General features: G+C 45.2%; 1 protein-coding gene across 1 annotated transcript in view; it reads left to right on the top strand.

The window, feature by feature from the left end:
- The first annotated feature begins 7,123 nt into the window (after nucleotides 1-7,123).
- The window catches only part of Tgm3 (transglutaminase 3), a 43,118-nt gene continuing 26,166 nt past the window's right edge, over nucleotides 7,124-24,075 (top strand). Inside the window, exons 1-6 of the mRNA XM_008854509.1 lie at nucleotides 7,124-7,186; nucleotides 17,841-18,014; nucleotides 18,394-18,633; nucleotides 19,210-19,328; nucleotides 20,584-20,712; nucleotides 23,815-23,992. Coding sequence (XP_008852731.1) covers nucleotides 7,180-7,186; nucleotides 17,841-18,014; nucleotides 18,394-18,633; nucleotides 19,210-19,328; nucleotides 20,584-20,712; nucleotides 23,815-23,992 — 847 coding nt within the window. The 5' untranslated portion in view covers nucleotides 7,124-7,179. The remainder of the gene's footprint in view (nucleotides 7,187-17,840; nucleotides 18,015-18,393; nucleotides 18,634-19,209; nucleotides 19,329-20,583; nucleotides 20,713-23,814; nucleotides 23,993-24,075) is intronic.

Here is a 24,075-nt window from a genome sequence, read left to right as displayed (position 1 = left end):
TTTTATTTATTATTTTTATTTTATGTGTACGAGTGTATTGCCTGCATGTATGTGAGTGCACCCATGTCATGCAATGCCACGGAGGTCAGAAGAGGGCTCCGATTTCCCCTGAAAGGGGAGTTAAGGATGGTTCACAGCCACCATGTGGGTGCTGGGAATAGAACCCAGGTTCTCTGCAAGAGCAGTCAGGGCTCTTAACCGCTGGTTCATCTCTCCAGCCCCAATACAGTATATCTTTTTATATACAGTTTTTATTTATTATTTTTATTTTATATGTCTGTGTGTATTGCCTGTGTGTAGGTAAGTGCACCTGTGTCATGCAATGCCTGCAGAGGACAGAAAAGGCTGTTGTATCCCCTGGAATTGGAGTTATGGACAGTTGTTAGCTGCCATGTGGGTGCTGGGATTCGAACCCAGGTCTTTTCCAAGAACAACCAGTATTCTTAATGGCTGAGCCATCTCTCCAGCCCCAATATAGTATATCTTAATGTCAAACAGTTGAGCTATATACATGGGTGGGGTTTTTTTTGATGTGTTTATTTGTTTGTTTGTTTGGTTGGTTGGTTGGTTGGTTGGTTGGTTTTATTGAAACAGGGTCTCCCTGTAACCACCGCTGGCCCTGAACTTGCTATGTAGCTCAGGCTGACCTCAATCTCACAGAGATCCAACTGCTTCTTCCTCTCAAGTCCTGGAATTAAAAGTGTGTCACCATGCCTGGCTACACCATCCTTTTAATATCTGCATACCTTCAAGTGTTCTTCCACAGCTTAATAAAGCATGTATATTTTTCTATACTATGTCTTTTAAAATGATCTAGATCGTCTTAGTACACGTGTTGTTATATGTAGATTTTTACAGATTTTTTGTGTATGTTTGTACATGTTTTGCACGTGCAGGTGCATGTATGTATGGAGGCCATAGATACCATAGGGTCTCATTCTTCAGAAGCATCAATCTTTTATTTGTTTGATACATGGTCTCTCACTGGCCTGGAACTAGACTATGTGATTGACAAGTCCCAGCAATCCACCTATCACTGCCTTCTCAAACTCAATACCAGGATCATAACCATGCACTACCTGGTGACTTTTCATTTCTCTCCCTCCTGGACAGCCTTTCATCTGTCCTAAAATTTCCCAAATTTTTTTTTTTATGTTTTTGGTCTTTTTGATGGGTCTCCCTTTGGCCCCTGTTCTCCTGGAAATCACTATGTAAACCAGGCTGGCCTTGAACTCACAGAGATCCTCCTGCCTCTGCCTCCCACATGCTGGGATTAAAGGCGTGCACCACGACATCTAGCTGGTTTCTTTTTTAAAAAAAAAAAAAAAACTATTGAGTTTTTGTGTGTTTCATACTCCCTACCGCATCTGCACCAACCATAGCCCCTCACTGGATTTCATGCATTCCGTCATTTATGTTAAGACCTATTGGGTCAAATTAGTGTCCTTGATGTCCCTCAGTGAAAATTCATCCACTGGGTCTAGTCAGCCTGTCTAGCACCACTCTCCTAAAGAAGATCAGCTCCTCTGCATCCAGTGGTAACCAGTTGCTCAATAGTTCTTTGGCTAAGATTGGAGCCTGCTGACCTTTTCCATAGTTCTATGCTGGGTTTTTGTCTGCTTGAGTTTTCATGGGTCTCGTGCATGCTGTCACTGTTGCTGTAAGTCCATATGAGCAAGGTCCCAGGAGTCTGTATGACTGTACTTGCACATGGTCATGCACCTCCTCCCCGGACTCTTAGAGTCTATCTGCCCCATCTTCCACGATGGTTCCTGAGCCCTTGTTTTGTTGACTTTTGTTGCATGAGGGAGCTTCATTGATGAGAGTTGAGAGATGCATTAGTGTTCTGTCTACCCCTTGTTCCACCATGTTCCATAAGTCTTAGGTGCAGAGGTTCCATTGTAGAAGTGTCACTTGGGGTTGGGCATTTAATAAAACATTTATCTCAAGCAGATTATACTATGTCAGGTGGCAAAAAAGGATAAGCATATACTCTGCTACTATAAAGCATGCAGTACACATGTAATTGAGCTCCTACCCTGGTAACTCATCACTAAAATGAAAGTTTTAGTAGTCAGGCAGACCTGGCTTCAAATCTTAGTGTGGCCGTAGTACCTTATCAAGGCATTTAGCTTCTGTAAGCCTCTGGTTTCCTAGCTATGAAATGGATTAGTATTTCCTGGAAAGATGTGGAAGCTTGCAGATATGGTGCTCTTAGCACAGAATCTGCCATCAGGAATACTGACCTGTCATGTGGATACACATGCTCCTCTTCTGAAGCATCTTATATACCAAACTCCTAGAAATGACACTAACAGATTTAAAGTGTGAATTTTCGAGTACCTAACAAAGAACACAGGGAATCTTCAAAAGGCTCGGAGGTGGGCAAAGCAATGAACATTGGCATTTACAAGGGGTTTGGTGAAAGTCCTATGATCACACACCATACTCTGGAGGAGGGCAGTGCACATTGTGCACAATTTCCAAGGAGAAACCTTAGGGAGAGGTCAAGTGGCATGCCCAAGGTGCCCACTGTAGTTAGACTGTGACCCTGAGATCTAAACCTAAATCCACTGCAATTCTTTCCACAAAAACACACATAAATAATCAAGACAGGGATCATTTAGGGCCTTGGCAATGAGACATAAGGATTAGAGATGTTCCATATTCCACATTTTATAAACAGGTGGAAAAATGATTAGACACACTTTTCCAAAGAAGGGAGTTAATGTAAGGTAGCAGAAAATAATGGAATTAGTATGAACATATTCTAGAAAGCCTTGACTGCCAGACTAAGGAATTCAGACACTGAGCCATGGAAGGCTCAGAAGAGAAGTAACATGATTTACAGGAGCAATAGGACAATGAAAAGCTTCCTAATCAGACTCACTAGGAATAGTTTTAAAAAGCCATTGTCCAACCTAGAAGAGTTCAGGATGGAGAAGAATGGTTTCTAGACTTGAAGAAGAATGTGATCATTTTTAGATGAAGGAAAAGCAGTCTCATTTGATATCTACATGAGCAGCTGAGGATGGCTGGGGACAGGAGCTCTGGAGAGACAAATTTCATTATAAATGAGGATGAACTTTCTGTCCCATTCAGTGCACTTTAAATCCAGTTCATTAGTAGCCACAGCATGTCCTAGGTATTTGGAAAGGGGCAGTGCTGGGTACGTACAAAGTACCAGTCCTCATGGAGTTCATGAGGGAAGTCAGGTCTCAGCCAGAAACACCTGTAGAAACTAACAGCATAGACAGATTTGAAGTGTGTGAGGTCTCCTGGCTAGAGTTATCCAGAGAAGTATGTCAGGGCTGTTGGGGGATCATCTGGGCTAGACAACGTCTAAGAGTCCGTGTTTTATGTGTGTTGTGAAATATTCAGCAACCCTAAATCCCTTAATTTGGGGCAGGGGGAGGCAAGTGATCAATGAGCTTCTGTTTTTAAAAGCCTCATTTGCATGCCCCATCTTACATGGAGTCTGAGCTGCAGAGTGCAGCCAAGCAGGAATTTCATCCTGTGTGTAGCTAGCTGACTCAACCTATAAATTGAAAATCATTTAGCTGGAATTGTGACACAGCCAGTAATTATACTTTGCCTGCAGGTTGGGGCTGTGGCCATTGCCACGGTGCAATCTTCCAACAGCTAGCATTAGGCAGACTCCCTGTTGGGCTCTGCTGCTAGTGAGTTAACAAGTTGCTGGCCAGCCTGACTGGGCAGCAATGAAGCGGAAAACGGAAGCTGGTCCCAAAGGATGCCTCAAAGAAGATTCCTAGCAGTGACTGAACAGTGGTTCTGGACCTCCCTGCAGCTTAGGGGGCTCATGAGTCACGCTGTGGAGATGACTAGGGTCAAAGTGAAAATAATCAGCCAAGGCCACACAGCAAGCAAGCTCCATAGCTTGTCTTTGTATATAGGCCTTCGGAGTCCAATGTCCAGTATTTATCTACTACACTGGGGTAAAGACTCATCCAAGGGGAGATCACATGATTAATAGCCAAGCACCAGAACATAAGTTTGAGGATCTCTTTGCAAAGCCTGTGATACTCAAAACTGTACAATTCCTTAAGGATAATAATAATTTTAGTAATTTCAGCACTGACTTCTTACACTGGACAGTGCCAAAGGATGTGCTAATTAAGCATTTTATATTTATGACTCTTTTCATTTTTATAGCAATTCTACCTCAGTTTTACAGACAATGAAACAGGCTCTGAATGGTGAGGTAACTTGACAAAGCCAGAATTTGGACACAAGTCTGTATGACTCCGAGTTCCTCCCCGAGAGCAGGGCCATCTGCCTGTCATCTCTGGCAGGTTACTTTGTCTGGTTATTCAAAGGAATGCCCAGGATTCAATTCCTCTTGGCTCCCAAGTCAACAAAAATAATCGTAATAGTAAGTGAACCTCTTCCTCTCTTTCTACCACGTGCAAGAGTACATGAAGTACTTCTACATCATCCATCCCACTGGGTTCATACAGAGTTCTCAGAACTGCTGGTAGGATGAAGCCTGCACAATGAAGGCCTTCCTCAGAGCCACAGCTGAACTCACAGCAGGGACCAAGCCAACCTTGAACATCTCCATGGGGTTCATGATCTTTTCCATATGCCTCTGAAGCCTCTGCTCTCTTCTTGATAATCTACCATGCATGAATACCAAGCCACCTCTCTAAGAACCATCAGGACCCTGGACAGGCCAAGGCCCCTTATCATTTAGGCAGTGACCTCAGAGGCTGAACAACCCAGATCTAGAGTCACAATTGTACAGTCTCAGGGTCATCTGTTTGTCCCCACTATACTACAGCAACAATAATATTGCCTAAGTTGGGGTTATGTGAAGATGGGAAAAGGCAGCACATATGGAGCCATTAGCAGGTGATTAACTACCAAGAGTGCTACACGGAGGGCTTGTTATCATCGTCCTTAGAGTGACTGATTCATTTATTCAAGCAAGGGTTGGTAAGATGGCCTGGCAGGTTAACAGTGCTTGCTACATAAGCCTGACAGTTGGAGTTGGATCCCTAGAATCCACATTAAAAAGCTGGACATGGACATGGTGACAGACGTCTCCAATCAGAGTGAAATGAGAGGCAGAAACAGATAGCCTGGAGTAGCAGCGCGGCAGAAACAACAAAAGATAATGGATTTCCGAAAGCCGTCTTCTGTTTCCACACATGCACAGTAATATGCATACCGCGCACACACACACACACACACACACACACATGCATACTACACACAAACATAAACACACCACAACATACATACATGCATACTAATAATACTAATAATAAATTTTTAATTAAAAAATAACTTATTCAAACAGATGTGTGCCTCCCACCATGGGTCAAGTACCTGCTAAGTTCTGAGGAGATCAAAAATATACAGCCTGTACCTCCAAGGAGCTCAGTCTAGGGATGGAGATGTATTAAGCAGATAGTTCCAGCACAGTACAGTATATCTGAGATACCCCAATGCCGGTGTGTGTCTGTGTCTGTTTCTGGGGCGTTGAAATCAGGTGCTTTATGCAGATGTCCTACCACTGAGCCCTTGTTTTGAGTCAGGGTCTCACTGCTTAGCCCAAGCTAGACTGGAACTCATGATCCTCCTGTCTCAATTTCTCAAGAGCTGGGATTACAGTTGTACCCCAACTTTCCCAGCTAAGTATCTTTTTGTTTGTTTGTTTGTCTGTCTGTTTGTTTGTTTTTTGAGACAGGGTCTCCCTGTAGCCCCAACTGGGTTGGAACTCTTATGTAGACCAGGCTGGCCTTGATCTCACAGATTGTCCTACCTGTGCCTCCTGAATGCTAGGATTAAAGAAGTGTCCCATTGCACCTGGTTCAGTAAAGTATCTCAATAGAGGTCCTAAAATCTATAAAAGACCACAAGAGCACAGATGACAGAAAAAAGACATTGATTTTTTTCTTTTCCAATTTTTCCAACCCACCTGCTTCCTTAATCTTGCCTTCTCAAGACCAAGTGTGTCTTCTTCTCTCTGAAGACCCCACCTCATCATAGTACCCACTCCTCCTTCTCCACTCCAGTGCTGAGAAAACCTGAGGAATTTTTGCTGTGTCAAGAATATTAGACATATAGCTCAGTGGTAGAATGCTTACAAACAAGAAAATGATTCTTCTGATCTCATTTTTTATTTTTATTTTTTAAAAGATATTTTTATGTGTGTGTCTGTGTGTACGTGTGTTTGGAGGTGGCCACAGAAGCCAAAAGAGGGACTGAACTCTGGTCCTCTGGAAGAGCAGCAAGCACTCTTAATTGCTGAGTCATTCCCCGATCCCCTGATTTCCTTTTCAAGACTGATAGAAAAACCCAGGCCAAAATATGCCAGTGACTCCTCCTTTAGGCCTAGAGAGAGCGTGTGGCAGAAGCAGAAGGCCAGAGGCTATTTCTGGTGCCTCATGAGAAAAGACTGTGATCCCCTTAACCAGGATTCGAACTGCCAACTAAGTCTGTATGACCTTCAGTTTGGTCCATGATGGTACACATATGTTCACTTTCCATTTGATAATCGTGTTGAATTACTCCTGCATCTTTGTGAGGTGAAGGTATGGTTGTGGTTGTCCTCAGTCCTTAACAAAACTTTTAAGCTTCTAGGCTGGAGGAGGACCCAGCAGGACCCATCCAGGACTGAAACCAGGGGCTTCCAACTCTGAAATCTGTTACATTGCCACCCTGAACAAATAAACTGTGGTGTGTCTCACACCCCCTCACACAAGCAGAAAATGCTAATACATGTGTACAGTGAGAAGAGACTTCATGATTGTTTTTGAGTTCTACTAGACATTTCAGAGAAGACTTCCATGTGTCAGCTCTGGACAGGCATATCATCATTTTCTAGGCCCTGTGGTCCAGGAAGTTGTTCACCTTAAAAAAAAAAAAAAAAGCAATAAGAGCAAACTATTTGACTTACTTTCATCTCCTTTCTTCTTCCCAAGCCAGTCTTGCATAAGCATGATGACCTTCCATTGGGTGACAGGTATGTTGTAAGTGAAACGTTTACAGGCACTACAGGATTGACCTGGTGCCTCGCCCACCTCATTAGAATTCTAATTGGGGTGTGTAGGAGAAGCTTCTATAAATGGTAAGGCAACCCTTGGCGCCTGTCTCCCCACACCATCTCTGTCATTCCCAGAGGAGCCCCAGGAGAGGCAGAGGAAGGAGGACATGAGTGGTGAGTGTGACGTCTCTCCAGTAGGTCCTTGTGGGAAACCCATGCTGCCCTCTGGGCCTGGCAGAGTGACCAACTGGACAGCTGCCTACCTTGGGGACTCCGAGAGCCAGACCTCAGTATTTTAGGGTTTTGATCATAGGCAACTTTTCTGGAGTGCCTGCTGGGTCCCTCTAGCACATTCCAGAGGTAGAACAAGACGGGAATGTATTGAGTGATGGGCAGGCTGTTCAGCACAGCTGGAGGTCACATACCCTGTGAGGATAAGTTTGCCTTGTTGATGCTTCTTTTACACGAGTTGCTACCCATGAAGTCAAGCCAGACAGTACTCTGCACTTCACAGTATACTTTACCAGCTGTCAGTAGCAGAGGCAAAGAAAAGTAAATCTCACAGCTAGACGGGGCTGAGAGGGACACGCATGGGAGCTGAGCGGAAAGAAACCTTCAGCTGGAATGCACCGAGTAAACCGCAGGTCCGGCAGCGCTGGCAGACAACTCGATGTGACTTGATGTGCTGAAGCCTAGTAGCAGATGGAGCAAATATGTCACAAGGTCCTGGCTGTCCCTGCTGGCAGCGGCGAGGAAAAAGAACCAGCAGTGCAGGTTTTTTGGCTCTGTGGTTACTGTCGAGGATTCAGGGCTTGTTAATTACTGCCTGTCACGGTGCTCAGCCTTGGACCTTGGCAGCAGCAACGCCAAACCCAAACAAGGCATGAGTCAAACTTGTAAAATACGATGAATGGTGGTTAGGGCCACAGGGAGGCTTGCCAGAGGAATCACCAAGCCAGATGCAAAGGTGGAATATGGCCACTTTGGAAAATCCAAAGACCACGACAGGACACAAATAGGAATGTTCTCTTCCTACCTCCCATTCCCTCTTGTGAATGCAGGCCTGGCTGAGATGCTAACAGGAGATCTGGGGACTAAAACATCCTTCCCCAAAGGGAATAGTGGTTGCCATCTAGCCCACTAACCCTTTCCCCAGAAATGGGAAGAGCCTTACTAAGGTCAAACAGCAAGTTGATAGCAGAGATAAACCAGGTCCCCACCATTATGAGGCCTTTTCACTGTGTTCTGCCCCCAGATCTGAGCTCATTCATGGGTACACGTACAACCTGGGACCTGGGATAGCAGTCCTGAAGTCCCTAGTTTCTTATTTGAGCTTTGTTGCTGTTTGGGGGCTCCTTACCACTGTTAATGGGATGGTGTGGCAGAGGAAGGGTCCCCCCTAAAGTGTTGTGGTGTCCCCAGAGTGGATAGGAGTGAGGACTCTACACTTGGGTGTTGGCCCATATGGAGAGGAACACTGGTCCCCATCCCCACGTTCTCTTGATAGAGTTCTCAGGGAGCAAACGAATCTCGGGCTTCTGTTTGGAGGACTAATAGCTCTGCCCCACTGAAGCCATGAGTTTTATCAGTCACTCTGCTACATGCTGACCTTGACTTGCACAACTTACTTCCTCTAGACTTTCTTTCCTGACCTCCAGAAGACCTGCCACCTTCTAGACTTGTGAGCCTGACACTACTCCTTCCCTTGATCTGGGACTTCAGTGGCTTTCTCCCATGGAAGAGTCCAGAATTCTTCCTGGTTCCTTTCTCCTTCTTTCTATATACCTACAGTGTCCCCGGACTTTCTTCACATCCATATTTTAGTTACTTGAACCAGAGAAATAACTATACTCCCTGAAAAGCAGATCACCCTTCTGGGTTCCATGCCTTGAGACTCCAGGCCACCCAGTGTTTGCAGTGAAGACCAGCTACCTCCTCTCTGCCCTGGCTCCGCGACCTTCTTACCTGGGCAGCATCTGCTGCCTGCTCATCAGAGGCAGATCTCACTCTGCCTGAGGACTGCTTAAACTTCTGTTGCCTTTGTGATTGGCTTTCAGCTCTGCCCCTTCTAGCAGAGTGGTCTTTGACAAGTCCCTTGTCTAATAGCAATTAAAAGAGATTCTGTTTGAAAACTAGAAAGCCCTATGAGATCAAGTCCATTTTCTACTTAAAAGTGATTCCCAGGGAAACCCCTCCATCAGGAACCTCCCTAGCACGTATCCTCCCAGCCCCCTTTTAAACTCCCTTCACATGTTCCCAAGTATCCTTGGGTCCATGCACATTTCTTGCCCACCTCCCGTGATTTCTTGATGTTGCCTTCACCCTGCAGGGTTGTGCTGTGCACATAGGGTAGTCATTCTCCTCCCCAGGGCCCATGTGCCAGTCTGAAGTGTGTGCTGAGGTTAGGAAATTCTTTCCACATTACTTAGAAATAGAAGAAACAAGGCCAGATCTTTTGGGTAGGACTGAGAAATAGATTCCAAAGAAGACTGCATTCTCCTCCCTTATAGTCCTTTGTGAGAAGACAGCAGTGGGTTCTCCCTGCCTGCCCCCAGAACAGCTGCACAACTCAGATGAGCTCGTTAGTGAGAAAGAGCTTTGACAAGTGTGAAATGATGCACAGGCCTAAGGTAACTTTTCTCAGCTCTAGTTACATATTTAGAATTACCAGAAAAGCCTTTTCACATTCCAGAGCTGCTCCTAACCCAGAGAACACGATGCAATTGGTTCAGGACAGGCTCAGCCCAAGACAGCACTCTCTTGGTAGCACCTCTGTGCAGCTAGACTTGAGAACCCTGAAGGAGCAATTACAAACTCATTCTTTGGAAAGAACGGGTGAGGAATCCTTTCTTCACCTCCTCTTACCCTGTCAACATGATACGTAGCCAAGGATTAGGCTGTGAATAGACCTGTCTCTCTGCCAACTTGCAAGAACTATGCCTAAGTCATTGCTACCATACCACCTTGGTTGGCTGCAGGGTGGCAGCTTGGAGTCAGATTTGGTCAAGCAAACTTGGCTTCCAGCCTGGACTTGGATCTAAATTCTGTCTGAATTTGTGATATTGGGGAAATGAGTTCATCCAAGTGAACTTACAAATCCCCCATCTGTAAATTGATATAACAACAGCTCAGGGTTTAAGGATTACATTTAAGGATGGAATGCAAGTAGAATGGTCAGCAGTGTTTGGCACAGAAGATGGCCTCATCAGCAGTTCAAAAAAGCTGAACCCTCCTGACTCTTTCTGTTGCTTTGTCATTATATTGGATTACCAAGGCTTTTGTGCTCTCCAACCTGTAGAAGCCACAGGGCAGGATAAGTGTTTCTTGGATCCCACCAATAACCTCAGAAAGGGGTCATGTTCAGGTTCCATTGTCCCTTTGTACACCTAAGGAACAGACAATTCAGTCACTGGGGCCCTTGTCCAAGGTCCCCCAGCCTGTTCAGGGTGCTTTTCATCCCAGGGACCTCATCAGCTCCTTCTTTCGTCTGTCAATAGAGCCCAGACTTTTGTGCCAAGAAGTTGTGCAGCATGGGTTGCACCAGGCTTAAAAGTATCTGAATTCGGGGGGAAAGCTAAAAGGAGTGGGCACAGGCTGGAAAAATAAAAATGGGAAGGAAGGCGGGGCTGAGCAGCAGTGCATGGAGTCTGAGGAGGAGAGGCGTGGCTTTCCAGGAGCTTGAGCCTGTGGGAGTGGCACTGGCCTGACTCACACAGTGCCTGTATGACTCGGACCTGAGACCTGGCTTTGAGGCCAAGCTCCGCTTCTAAACACTTTGTGATCTTAGTAGGTGGCTCTGCTGTTTGGGGGGAAGGGTATGGGAGAGGGCTTTCTTGGCTTTCTGATGTGTGATATGGGACTATTGAATTATATCACTATTTTTCAAGCTGTTCATTGCAATCCATTTGCAGACTGTAAAATCAGTTTAGTAAATTGTGATCATCATATTTTTAATGCAGTAATAGAGAAAATATCAGAGAAATCATACACTGTATTTGGTATTGTTTGTGAAACTTTGTGTCAGTTACAAATCAGGGCAAGTGAACACTAAAGTGTATTTTTTTTCTTTTTCTTTTTTTTTTTTTTTTTTCGGTGTTTTTGAGACAGGGTCTCCCTGTAGCCCCAGCTGTCCTGGAAATCACTATGTAGACCAGGCTGGCCTCGAACTCACAGAGATCCACCTGCCTCTGCCTCCCCAGTGCTGGGATTAAAGGTGTGTGCCACCACGCCTGGCTAAAGTGTATTTCTTAATGTGGTCTCTACCCAAAAAAGCTGAAAAGCCGCTTGTCTAAATTAGCTTTAATTAACTTCAGAAATCTACAAGATAAAAACATACCTTTGTCTAAAGAAGGCAAAGTAGGGAATAGGGTCTAGGGCGTCCAGCCCTCGGGAGTACCAGTGCTACTGTGTGGCTCCCCTGCCTGCCGGCTCCTTTCTCAGTCCCACACTCAGCAAAGCAGGCATCCTTCCCCGGTCCCACACTCAGCAAAGCAGGCATCCTTCCCCGGTTCCACACTCAGCAAAGCAGGCATCCTTCCCCGGTCCCACACTCAGCAAAGCAGGCATCCTTCCCCGGTCCCACACTCAGCAAAGCAGGCATCCTTCCCCGGTCCCACACTCAGCAAAGCAGGCATCCTTCCCCGGGTGCTGCCAGCGGTTCATTTGCAGAGCTCGGCTGGTGAGGGTCTGCTCAGCTGATAGCAATCTTCCTTCACAGTCTGGCATCTTCTTCTGCCACCCTGCCAAAGGTGAGTCACAGAATAGGTGGGTAAGGGACATATGACCATGGGGACGTGGGATTGATTTGACTGTGAATGACAGTGAGCCACCAAATAGCAGCACCTTGGAAAATAAACACCACAAAACCTGAGCCAGAAAGTGCACCAACGGTCAGGAGATAGGAAGGAGGACGACCATAGCGAATGGCAAGCTTTGTCTGGAAACTACATAGAGTTTACACAACGTGCGAGTGTACTAAAACTTAATTTGTAGGCCAGATGTTAATTCCTAGGGCTTCTGGCCTACAAGTCAATAATCAGACATTACTGGTGACACTCAGCTGAGGGTGAACCTGTGAAACACAGTGTCTATTAAAGTGGGGACTTTATTATAGGCAAAGGAGGAGCAAGTGAATACTGGGATAGAATTTAGCAGACTCTGCCCCATTAAGACCGCTGCTAACACTAATATTTCCCCTTAAAGGGAGACCTGAGAGACTTCCTTAGCCTGACCCTGGAATGAAGCAGTAACTCAAGGGCGTGCTGTGGAATGGCAAGCTGTGTGCTGAAGTATGAAAGCAGAGGGGCTGCTCGCCGGCAGACTCCTTCTCTAGGCTCCCTACCCTCATACAGAACAAGCAGTGTATGAGCGTCCCTCGGGTTTCTCTTCCACTTGTTTTCCAGTGCCGAGACTCGGATGCAGGCCTTTGTGCACGCTGGGCAAAGGCCTTGCACAGAGCTATACTGCAGCCCTGATCTGTCAGAAACAGTGAAGTGGGCATAACCAAGGGCCCCCAGAAATCCACAGACATGGGTCCCTGATTCAAGTGTTCATGGGTGTGACAAGATCTGAGAAAGGCAGCCAGCCTCAGAAAGGAAGCTTTCTGAGCACACAGCCCTCCTGTCACACACACCGCCCCCCCATCCCCCCCCCCCACCTGGGGACAGCAAGGCAGGCGACTCCCGTTTGTTCATCTCCCCGGAAGATTGCCCTTTCTTGTAGGTACTCAGTGTCCACTATTTGTCAGGATACAAATACCAGAGGACAGACAGTGCACGCTGAGGCCCTCTCAGCACCCAGGGTAGCTTCGGAATTCTAAGTCCTATGTGGGACCCACTCCCAGGAGAACTAGAGGCTCAGTGGCAGAGTAGAGTCAGTGAGCTCTGGTGAAAAGGAGCACTGTTTCCTCCTAGTCTGGTTGCAGTACTTCTAGCTCCTGAATGGGTAAGGTCTGCCCACACCGAGCACTTATCTCATTCTCAGTGAGCACCAACTATGTGTCCAGTCACCAGTTATCACATTACCTTAAAAAAGACATTAACTCTTGGCACAGCCTCCATAGGTTAAGGGCTTAGTTTCACAAGACCATCCCCATTACCTGTGTTTTTGATCAACTAGCTATAAAATGGGGGGAGGTTTCCACTCAAGTGTAAAGATTTATTAGAATATCTTTTAAAAACTCAGGAAAATGGTGTATTTGGTAGATTATCTGTTTATTATCAAAGGACACAACTCAGGCAGTTAGAAGTGTGAAGGGCATGGTATGTCCTCTCCCACTAAGTCACATCCTCAGCAGTCCTGTTTTCTCCAGCATGGAAGCTCTCCAAACTCCATCCTTTCAGATTTTTAAGGAGGCTTCATTTCATCGGTATAGCTAATTAATTACAGAGTCAGTGATTACTGATAACCATAACTGTTTAATCAATCTCCAGTCTTCCCTTTCCTAGAAGCTCTAGCCATAGAATCACATGGTTGGTTTTCTGGGCAAACAGTTGCCATCCTGAGGCTACCCAGAAGCTCCCAGTCACCAGTTATCTCATTACCTTAAAAAAGACACTCATCCTTTCAAGATTGCAAGGGTTTTAGAAGTCTTGTGCCAGGAAAAGGTAGAGACCAAATACCAATTTCTGATTGTGTCGCACCTAGGTTCACAGTCCGGATTGTGCCAACTTGTACTGGATAGTGTGTTGTCTCCTGAGCTTGTTTTCTGTTGTCAGAGTTCATCAATGACGTACATAAAGAATTCTGTGTGCTGTCAACAGTTGATGCACTGCACAATAGTGACAAATGTCAGCCCGCCTTTTCCTCTTCAGTTCAGGGTGCCCTTGTATGTCCCACACTCCCCCATGGGGAGCAGACACTTGGTGTCAGGAGAGGCAGAAATGATGACTCTTGTACCTGCAGTCCCCAACTCAGGAATGGGGAAACTATGACCAAGGCTTCTCCAGCTTTGACTCCTTCATCTTTAAAACTGTGACTACGAACACAGGTACAAGGGTGAATGAGCTAAGGCACGGACAGGACTTGAGATGATGGCAGGAACATCAGTACCTAGTAAACCAGTTAATGTTTTGATCATCACCACCAAAATCACACTGGGTTTGACCCTTCTACTGCGTCACTAGTGGGGGGGACAGGGTCTCTACAGCCTAGTGACCCTGAAGTTCAGTGCCATCTTGGTCATTTCTATCATGTACAAGTCACTGATCTCTGGAAAGAAGAAGAGAGACTTATTATTGACACTCCTGCAACAGAGAGCATCACCTTTAGTAGAACAAAGAACATAGACTTGTTGGAAGGAGGCACATGCTAACCATACATGTGGAACACTCCTGTCATCTCTTTCCTCTGTCCTCAGCAGAGGGGCACCTGGGGTGCACTTTCTGCTCCCAAAGTGTGCACGGTCTAGCAGAGTGAACTTTACCTGGAGAAGTTCATACATCATTTGGGGGATGAAGAATCTCTGGGGAGGTTCACGAGGCCTGAAATCATCTGTTCCATAAAGCCTTTCTTTTCTTTAAAACAAGACAGAGTAAAGCTCTACCAACTGCCAACAGCTAGGATGCTCAGAAGATAGTGAGTAAAGTTATAGGAGGCAGGGCTTTTAAAAGTTGAAGAGCCTTGTCTTTGATAGACCTAGTACCTAGCACCCCAGCTATACAAAGTTCAGTACAGCTCAGCATCTGACAGACAGTGTCTCAGGTCTGAAATATCTCCATTTGGTGCTTGTGTGCAGGAATGTTGTTGTGTTTCCCCTCTCTCCTATTGTTCTTCGGGTCTTCCCTTTACCCTTCATTCAATAGATTCTTGACTGCATAAATATTACAGTTTCCCTGGATTTTTATAAAGTGTATTAGCTTATTCTTCCAAAAAGTTCTTGTTGGACAAATAAATGAATGACAGTATATATGATGAATAAAACTTTAGTACTTTGAGCCAGTGGCAAGATCACATAGTTTACCCTTTTCTCCAAAAGCAGTGTTAGGCTCACCAGAGAAAGAGACCATCTGCCTGGTCGCTCTATGGTCTCTACGTACTGTGGTGGGCGTCTACCTCCTAACCCTGCCCAAATCCTCCATTCTCCTTCCTTCGGAACAGGGCCTCTTCTCTAGACACACAATGTGCCTCACTTTTCTGTGACTTTGGGGCCTCTCCTTCTTTGTCTGGAATGCAGTTTTTCCTTTGGCACCTGATAAAAATTCTTTCTTTTCATGGCCTACAGAAATTATACATACTTAGGAGGAACCATATGATGATTTGCCACATGTATACATTGTATGATGTTTAAGTCAGGTTAAATATATCCATCTCCTCAAATACTTATCATTTCTCTGTGGTGAAAACAATCAAAAAGCTTCTTACTCATCTCTAACTGTAACTTGGTACTTATTGGTCAGCATTTCTCCAGCTGCCCACTCCCTCTTGCTCCCTAGGCTCTGGCAAGCACTCTTGTGTCCTCAGCTTCTATGAGATCAACTACGTATTCCACAATTCAATAAGATCATGTTTTATTGCTCTTAATATAATGACCTCTAGTTCTACCCATGCTTGTCCCAGACAATGAGATATCATTTGTGTGTGTGGCTGAGTAACATTTCATTGTGTGTAGATACCACATTACCAGTCACGAATCCATGGATACTTAGGTTGTTCTTATTTCTTGGCTGCTGTAAATAATGCTGAAATAAGCTGGGTGTGGTGGTACATACCTGCAATCTCAGGAGACTGAGACAAGAAAATCATGAGTGTGAGCCTGGAATATGTAGCAAGACCCAGACCAGCTTGGTTACATAACAAGATCATGTCTCAAAAAATATGTTTCAATTAACATGAAGGTGAAGATTTTCAAAATACTTTTCAATATACTGATTTAATTTCCTTTTGATACATACCCAGTAGTGGGATTTCTAATTCACAGGGAAGTTTCATTTTTAATTTGCTTTGGAGGACCTCTCTACTATTTTCCATAATGTCTGTACTATAATAATTTCAATTCTTACCAACAGTGTGCAAGGACTGCCTTTTCTCTGCCTCCTCACGAGCACTTATCATTCATCTTTTTAGCAGTAATAATTCTTACTGCCGTGGTGATTGGGTATGTTGAGTATTTTTGCCACTTTTATGTCTTTTTTAAGGTCAGGCATTTTCACTGAAGCCTTTTCTGATCCCTACACCTGAAAAATGCTCCTCTCTTGGCTGCATTTCCCATGTGCCTTTAGTTGAGAGAATGGATTCATCTCATGCCATTAGCCATTACTACTTACACTTGTCTTACCTACTGAAGAAGCCCTGTAAATTGTCAAACTGCCTGTCTCATGTTTCTGCTCCCAACGTTGTGTCTAACAGTGCCTTACAAATAATAGGTGTCATAAACATATATGGGAAGTGCGTGTGTGTGTGTATAAAGTGAATACCCCACATTCACCCTACTATACAGACTTCATTTTGAGTTGTACTCATGATGTTTATTTTATGACTTTAGTCTGTTCGTGGATTCCTTCATTCACTGTGTATCTAATCAGTCAAGTGATGTGCTAGGCATCAGAACATAAAGAAGACACATTCCACTGAATTGGTTATCAACACACATAAATGGGAATGGTGTCTGACACTGGAATGTGCCATCATATACTTTTTGTACATCATCATAAAAAGAGACCAGTTTGTTTTGCATAGGAATGAGTGATGGAACATCCCTGACATAACTCAAAGGAATAAGATTTCTCTTCAGGTTTGTTTGAGCTAACTCCCTCATATGTCATGGTATCTCTCTTAAGCCCAATGTGGCTTGGCTCTGTTGCCTCCACAATCGTGTGAGAAGTGGAAGAGGGTGGATTTGAGACATTTGTCCTTGGAGTCATAGTCAGAGATTTCATAAGACGTTGACTTGCTCTTCTGTTCAGCCCCCTTCTGCTGAGATTCCCCAATCTCCAGACCTATCAGTTCTGCTTAGACCTATGACTAGTCTCTCTAGCATCAAAGACCACAGCTACCACCAAAGTCCTTGCAAACATAAAGAATGCATGAGTGCATGTTTCTGAATATGAAGAGTGATCAAAGGCACTTGTGTGAGATGTGAGAGAAATGTCCTCCACTCAGATGACGCAGCTCTTTTCTCTCTCCTTTCCCTTCTATTCTGTGTAGGATAGAGATGGTGTCCCTGTGTATGGGGCTGTGCTTGGCCATGTGCAGGTGTTGACATCAGGTGTCTTCCTCAATTGCTTCCCACCTTATTTTCTGACACAGGGTCTTTCACTGAACCTGGAGCTCATTGTTTCCTCTAGGTTGGCTGGTCAGCAAGCCCTGGAGATTTTCCCATCTTTACCCTCCTGCACTGGGCTTACAGATCCACACCACCACACCTGAATTTTTATGTGGGTGCTGAGGATCTGCACTTAGGCCCTCGTGCTTGCACAGCAAGTGCTCACTGAGCCATGTCCCCAACACTTGATGACACAATCCTTCTAGCTGATTAAGTGATGCTTCTCTGAGTGTTTGGCCTACTCCTTAAGGCCTAAGTGACAGGTCACCAAGAGGACAAAGAAGACTCTGAGCAGAGGGAACAGTGTGTAGAGAAGTTAAGCCATCTGAAAGGACATTAAATTTGTTTGATCTTGAGTCATGTAAGTTGGAGCATGTGAGTACAGAAAGATCGAGTAAGAACAAAGGGTGACCATTCTACTATGCAGAATCGAAGTCTTTGTGCTTTAACGCAGTTCCTTCTAGAAACTGACCTCTACCCTGCCTCCTCACCCATGGCTCCCTTTTCAGTATGCTGCACCCTTTCCCTTACCCCTCAGGACTTTAGGTTCTGTTTTCTATCTCACAGCTTTAGAGGTCCAAAATATCAACTGGCAGATGAGTGCCAACCGGAGGGCACATCACACAGATAAGTTCTCTAGCCAAGAGCTCATTGTGAGGAGAGGACAACCTTTGGAGATCATAATAATCTATAACCGAAGTCTTGAGTCTGGAGAAAGTCTGGATTTCACCGTCTCTACAGGTACCTGCTGGCTGCCCTCACCATACACACACACACATACACACACACACACACACACATACACACACACACACACACACACACACACACACACACAGTTACCACATGGGATTACTGTCCTTTGGGCTCTTGCACAGCTCTAGCATTGATCTGGGGTGACCTTGGGCTTGTGGCAGCACATTTCTGAGCATAAGAATTATCATCTCCAAATCAAGAAGGATGTGGCCTACATGGTCCCTCCAGGTACCTCAAGTACTATGATGAGGTGCTTCATTGGATAAAGACCCTAGAGGGCCCTGCAGCTGCACCAGGAGCCTGATTTCTCCCCATGGTCTAACCAGCAACCTTTTGTTTCCTTCACACTCTGTTTCTTTGACAGGCCCTCACCCCTCAGAGTCAGCCAGGACAAAGGCTACATTTTCAGTTTCCGGGGAGAGTACAGGTGGATGGAATGCAGAGATCAGAGCCAACAATGGGAATAATCTGACCATTGCCATTGCCAGTCCTGTCAATGCACCCATAGGATGGTACACACTGGATATTCAGATCTCTTCCAGGGGCAGAGTCTCCTCTATGAGACTTGGGACATTCATACTGCTCTTTAACCCATGGCTGCAAGGTAGGTCTCTAACCACTACAGTCCCATACAGCCCTGATAGTTGCAATAAGTGTGGAAAAGAGAGAAGGGTGGGGAAGTCTCAGGTCTGACTGGAGAAAGTTTGGGGCTGTTGGCAGAGCAGAAGCTCTGTCACTTACCTAGCTGTGTGACTCCGGGCAGTTACTCTATTGGTCTCATCCTCAAGTTCTTCCCCATTACGTGGACAACCCACTGTTTCTTCTGGGGCTCCCATTTAGATCACGTGAGCTTTTATACACTGCAGAGCATGATAAGTCATAAGAGACACTGACTATAGTAAAATTCTATAGTGTAGCAACAGCCTTCTGGCTGAAATAGCAAATATCTCATCCCTGGCTCTAATTTTCATTCTCCTAGGTCAGCTCAGCTTCTCTTTTCAGCCTGAGCTACCCACAAGGAGAGTTTGAAACATTACAGCCAAGAGTTCATACTTCAGTAGAGATTGGAAGAAGTGACTCTTACTCTAAATCCCACAACAGCCCGGGGGCGGGGGGGACTGATCTCACTGGTCCTCTGTGGGATTCTAGCCCTTGCTATCTGCTTTTTTGTGTCAAACAGCGGATGATGTCTTTATGAGTAACCAGGCTGAGAGACAAGAATATGTTGAAGAAGATTCTGGCATCATCTATGTGGGCAGTACAAATCGAATTGGCATGGTTGGCTGGAACTTTGGACAGGTAAAGGACCATAAGGAGGCCAGGGTAATGTCCATTTTCCTGCCCTTCTATCCAGTCATCGATTTGGAAGACATTTGTTGACCGTCTACACAGTTCCAGACCCTGAGTGGGACACTAAGGATACAGATGAACAAGTTCCCTATCTTGAAGAGATCACAACCTAGCAGGCAAGATGAACTCGTTACTGAATTGATGCAGTGAAGTAGTTCTGAAGTGATGGCACGCAAATAAGTAAAAGACCCTCAGGACAGTAATGTAGCTTCTGCTTTTCACTCCACGTAAAAATGTGGTGAGGCACCGTCACTGTGTGTTCTTCGCCTCTCAAAGCCGCAGTCTTTCTTTTACATTACTACCTGAGTCCAGAGAGTTCCCAGGCTTGCTCAGCTTAGAAACTTTTCTTTTTGCAGGAGACAAAGCATTAGAATGGAGTACTTTGGGCAGCCAGGGTACCTGCATATCCTATCTAGGAGTGGATGGGCAGGTGTATGACCATCCCAGGCTCCATTATGTAGCCAACCAGAGCAAGTTTTCTCTATTGGGTTTATGTGACAGATTTCATTCAAAGGAAGAAAGTGGTGAGGGGTAAGGGCACATAATACACCTAGGGGCCCCAGGGGGGCTATTTTTGGTGGGATGGTTTAAGAAAGCCTTTCTTAGGAAGGCTCTTTTGATCAGGAACCTGAAGGAGGTAAGAGAGGCTGCTAGCTATCTTCAAGAAGACCATTCCAGGAAGAAGGAAAAGCAAACTTAAGGCAAGAAGAGCCAGCATGAGAAACAATTAATGCATGTCTTATTTTGTGAAAATAGCTTTAGATATGTCTTTAACTGCACATTTTATATTTATACTTAGGTTCCCAAGAATCTAAATAACATACTCAAGATTACAGTCACAGCCACAAGAAAATTTTGAGATGAGTTTAGCCTGATCCCTCATTAAACAGATAGAGAAACCAAGGCCAGACAGGCTAAAACTTGTTTCTGACTCCGTGGCAAGCTGGGAGTAGACTACCCCCTGCTGCCGCCCACTCACTTTAGGGCAGTGGGTTCAGGCTCTTACATAATGAGAGTTCTGGGTGAGTTTTCTGGGTACTGGCTGGGCACAGTGGCTGTATCTCTATAGTTCTTGGTTCTGGAAGCCATGGGGTGAAAGGGCTTGGGTAGGTCCTGTGGTCCGCACTACTGTGGCTCTTGTTCTCTTAATTAACCGGCACCACTAGCCATTTCTTTCATCATAACATAGTCCCATTCTTAACAGTTTGAAGAAGACATTCTGAACATCAGCATCTCCATCTTAGATAAGAGTCTGAATTTCCGCCGTGACCCCACTACCGATGTGGCCCGCAGAAATGACCCCAAATATGTTGGCCGAGTGCTAAGTGCCATGGTAAGTAATAGGAAATGACAATAAGTAATCAGGCCCATGTACTCTACAATGTCATCTTACGGAAACCTCAACAACTGTAGTTAGTAGCTATGACCTTGCCCATTTTGCCAACAGAGAACATTGGATTCCTCTGAGTTCAAGGGTTGTCTGATATACATAGTGATTGAACAGCAGAGGCAGAACTGGGCCCAGGTCTGGTTGGCTTCCAAGCCCTTTCTGCCATATGTTGAGGCTTGTCTCAGATGAGATGGGAACTCAGCCTTTAGGTGTTCACCAGGAACATGATGAGAGGAACAATGCAAAGCTAGGTCTCTGTTCCATGTGAGGCCTCCTGGGAAGGGAGACATGTCCCTAATGAGACTGAGATGTGCAACTCTTTGGCAACATAGAGCACTCATGTCATGACAGGAGAACAGCAGACTTCCCCACTCATCTAGATAAAGATTCTTAAGGAGGGGCTAGAGAGATGGCTCAGCTATTAAGAGCACTGGCTGTTCTTGCGGAGTACCCGAGTTGGATTCCCAGCACTCACATGGCAGCTAACAATCATCCATAACTCCAGTTCCAAAGGATCTGACACCCTCTTCTGACCATGGGTATTGCATAACACAGGTGCACTTACATACATACATACAGGCAATATATTCATCCACATAAAATAAAAATAAATAAATTTTAAAGCTAAAAAATAAATAAAAGATTCTCAAGGAGCTGATGTGACCTGCTCACAGAACAGAGCTGTGAGCCAAACTGGAGTAAGGTCTCCAGCTGCCTCTTCCCATTTTGATGAACCTATATATGAAAAAACGTATCCCACCCCCACAGGGTCTCTCTCTCTCTCTCTCTCTCTCTCTCTCTCTCTCTCTCTCTCTCAATCCTAGAAGAATCTATGCCTCTGCACTCAGTGTGTAGAGAATGTCTCCATCAAAAGATGACCAGACAGAGGATTAACCTGCTTTAAAAGCTAAAAGTCACTGAATGTGGTGACACCATCCTGTGATACCAGCCTCAAGCTGTGAATTCTAGGTCATCCTGGGCTACATAGTAGGACCCTGTCTCCAAAGGCTGAGTTTTTCATTCTAACTTTCTTGAACTAAATAATTATCCAGAAATATATTTAACTTCATGTTAGTCCATGGTTTAAGCACACCTTGGCCTCCTTTCTTTTAAGATGGACCACTCCAAGCTGCCAAGTTTAGTTACTTTATTAGAAATAGGAACAATCTTTTGACTGTGTGATATCTCAAGTTAATCAGGGAGTACTCTTGAAAGTCTGAAACAGAATATTGCAGAATAGAAGTAGAGTTGACCCCCAGAACCAGAACCTTCAAATCCATGAGTCCTAGAATAGCCAGGAAAGAAGATGGAGTCAAAAGACTATTGGATTCAACCTTGCAAAACAATTAGCTTGGACAAAGGAGACAGAGGCCAAATAAAGCTGAAGTTCTGGGCCACTTAATAAGCTAAGTCTTCTGCCTGCAAAGGTAGTAGGTGAGACCAGCCTTGAAACCAGCTGGTTCCTGCAGCTGCTGACTCACTTTCAGCCTGGGGCCAACCTACTCTATCTTGGAGCCAATTTCCTCAGATGCACCTCCCTGATGCTCTTTCCAGACCTCCCTGTTGGGCTGGGCCAGGAGCTAATTATGGCCTGTGCAGAGCTTTGAAATGCTCAGCTTTTAGCCAGAGATGACCCTACTGATTAGCACTTTGGGGTCTGGAGTACTTCTGACTCAAGAGATGGGGAAGGACAGCACATCTTCCACCTCCAAGGAGGCATTGGCTTGCCTGATACTCCTGGAAGAGCTATAGAACTCACTACTGGGCTGAGAGACAGGGAAGCCTCGGTGGCCTGTCCAGGGCCAGGACCCTTCTGTGTCTACTGTCCACTTTCATAAGCCTTGGTACACTTGTAGATGCTCCAAATAGCAGCAATAGAACTGACAGATTGGGGGAACCCGTGGTGGTCCAGGTCTAACCTCTCACTGTACACCGTGAATAATGACAAAGTTTGAAGAACTCAGAAAACTGGAAAGGCATTTTGAGTGCATGTGGTTTTCACTTTCCATGTATTAGAAGGTGAAGAGATTAAGGGTCAGATAGGTGAACTGACTTTCCCAAGATCACCAAGCAGACAAGTGGCAAGGGAAACACTTTTATAACCTGAGTTTCTCCTCAATTTCTCTGTGGTGGGGAGTGAAGGTGATGAGCAGGTATGAAAACAATGCTGGGATCGAACCCACCACCCACACGTGCTAGGCAAGCACTCTACTACTAAGCTACATCCTCAGCTCTCTTTCATAACTTTTAGTGTGGGAAAAAATTCAGGCCTATACAAAAGTAAAAAGGAAAGTATATGTTCTTACACACCCATAACCAGCTTCAACAACTGTCCACTTAAGGCTGGTCTCCCTTCATCTCTGACCCCTCCACCACAGATGACTTGATGAATCCCAGATAATGCAACCTTGGTATCAGTTCACACATATCTCCAAGAAAAATGGAAAAACAGAACTACATCGCATTACAGTCCCTACATTAGAACTGTACCTCAAGTTGAATGGCTAAATGAACACATGGAGAAGGGATGAAGAAGAGAAGGAATGAGCAGCAATATTCCATCTTTATTTTTTCTAAAACATTAGCTGTTAAAATTCTAAAGATGATTGGCACACACATACATGCATACACACACATGCACGCACGCACACACACACACACACACACACACACACGCACGTAGTTTCAAGTCCCGGGACCCCTCCCCCACAAACACGCAGGTATCATCCTCTGCAAACTGGACTTCTGACCTTACCCATGCTGACAAACTGTGGGATATCTTTCTTCCATGTCATCCTACAGCACAGAATTTATGTAGATCAAGAGCACTCAAACATTAAGCAAAGCTCCTCTAAATCCGTAAACTACCCACTCACCCTAAGGGATTTGTTACAATCACCATTACAGAAAAAGTAAACTCAAGGCTCCATGGCTTCCTTCTTCATCTCTCCACCTTGTCCTCTGAATTCTGCAAGTCACTTTTGTAGGAAAGACATGCTGCTGATTCATTGGACTGGGGGTCGGGGGGGGTCTGTTTCTGCTCAGATCAATAGCAATGATGACAACGGTGTGCTTGCTGGGAATTGGAGTGGCAGTTACACAGGTGGCCGGGACCCAAGAAATTGGAATGGCAGTGTGGAGATCCTCAAGGAGTGGAAAAAATCTGGCTTCAGGCCAGTCCGATATGGACAGTGCTGGGTTTTTGCTGGGACCCTCAATACAGGTAATTTGGGTACAATGTGCCTTTTCTGGGCCAGTGGGCAGTAATGGGGTATGCCATCCCCACCACAACCAGCATCCTCATAC

This window comes from Nannospalax galili, unplaced genomic scaffold (genome assembly GCF_000622305.1).
Source record: "Nannospalax galili isolate Female #2095 unplaced genomic scaffold, S.galili_v1.0 scaffold707, whole genome shotgun sequence".
NCBI classification, from domain to species: Eukaryota; Metazoa; Chordata; class Mammalia; order Rodentia; family Spalacidae; genus Nannospalax; species Nannospalax galili.
This window is presented reverse-complemented; position numbering and strand designations above follow the sequence as displayed.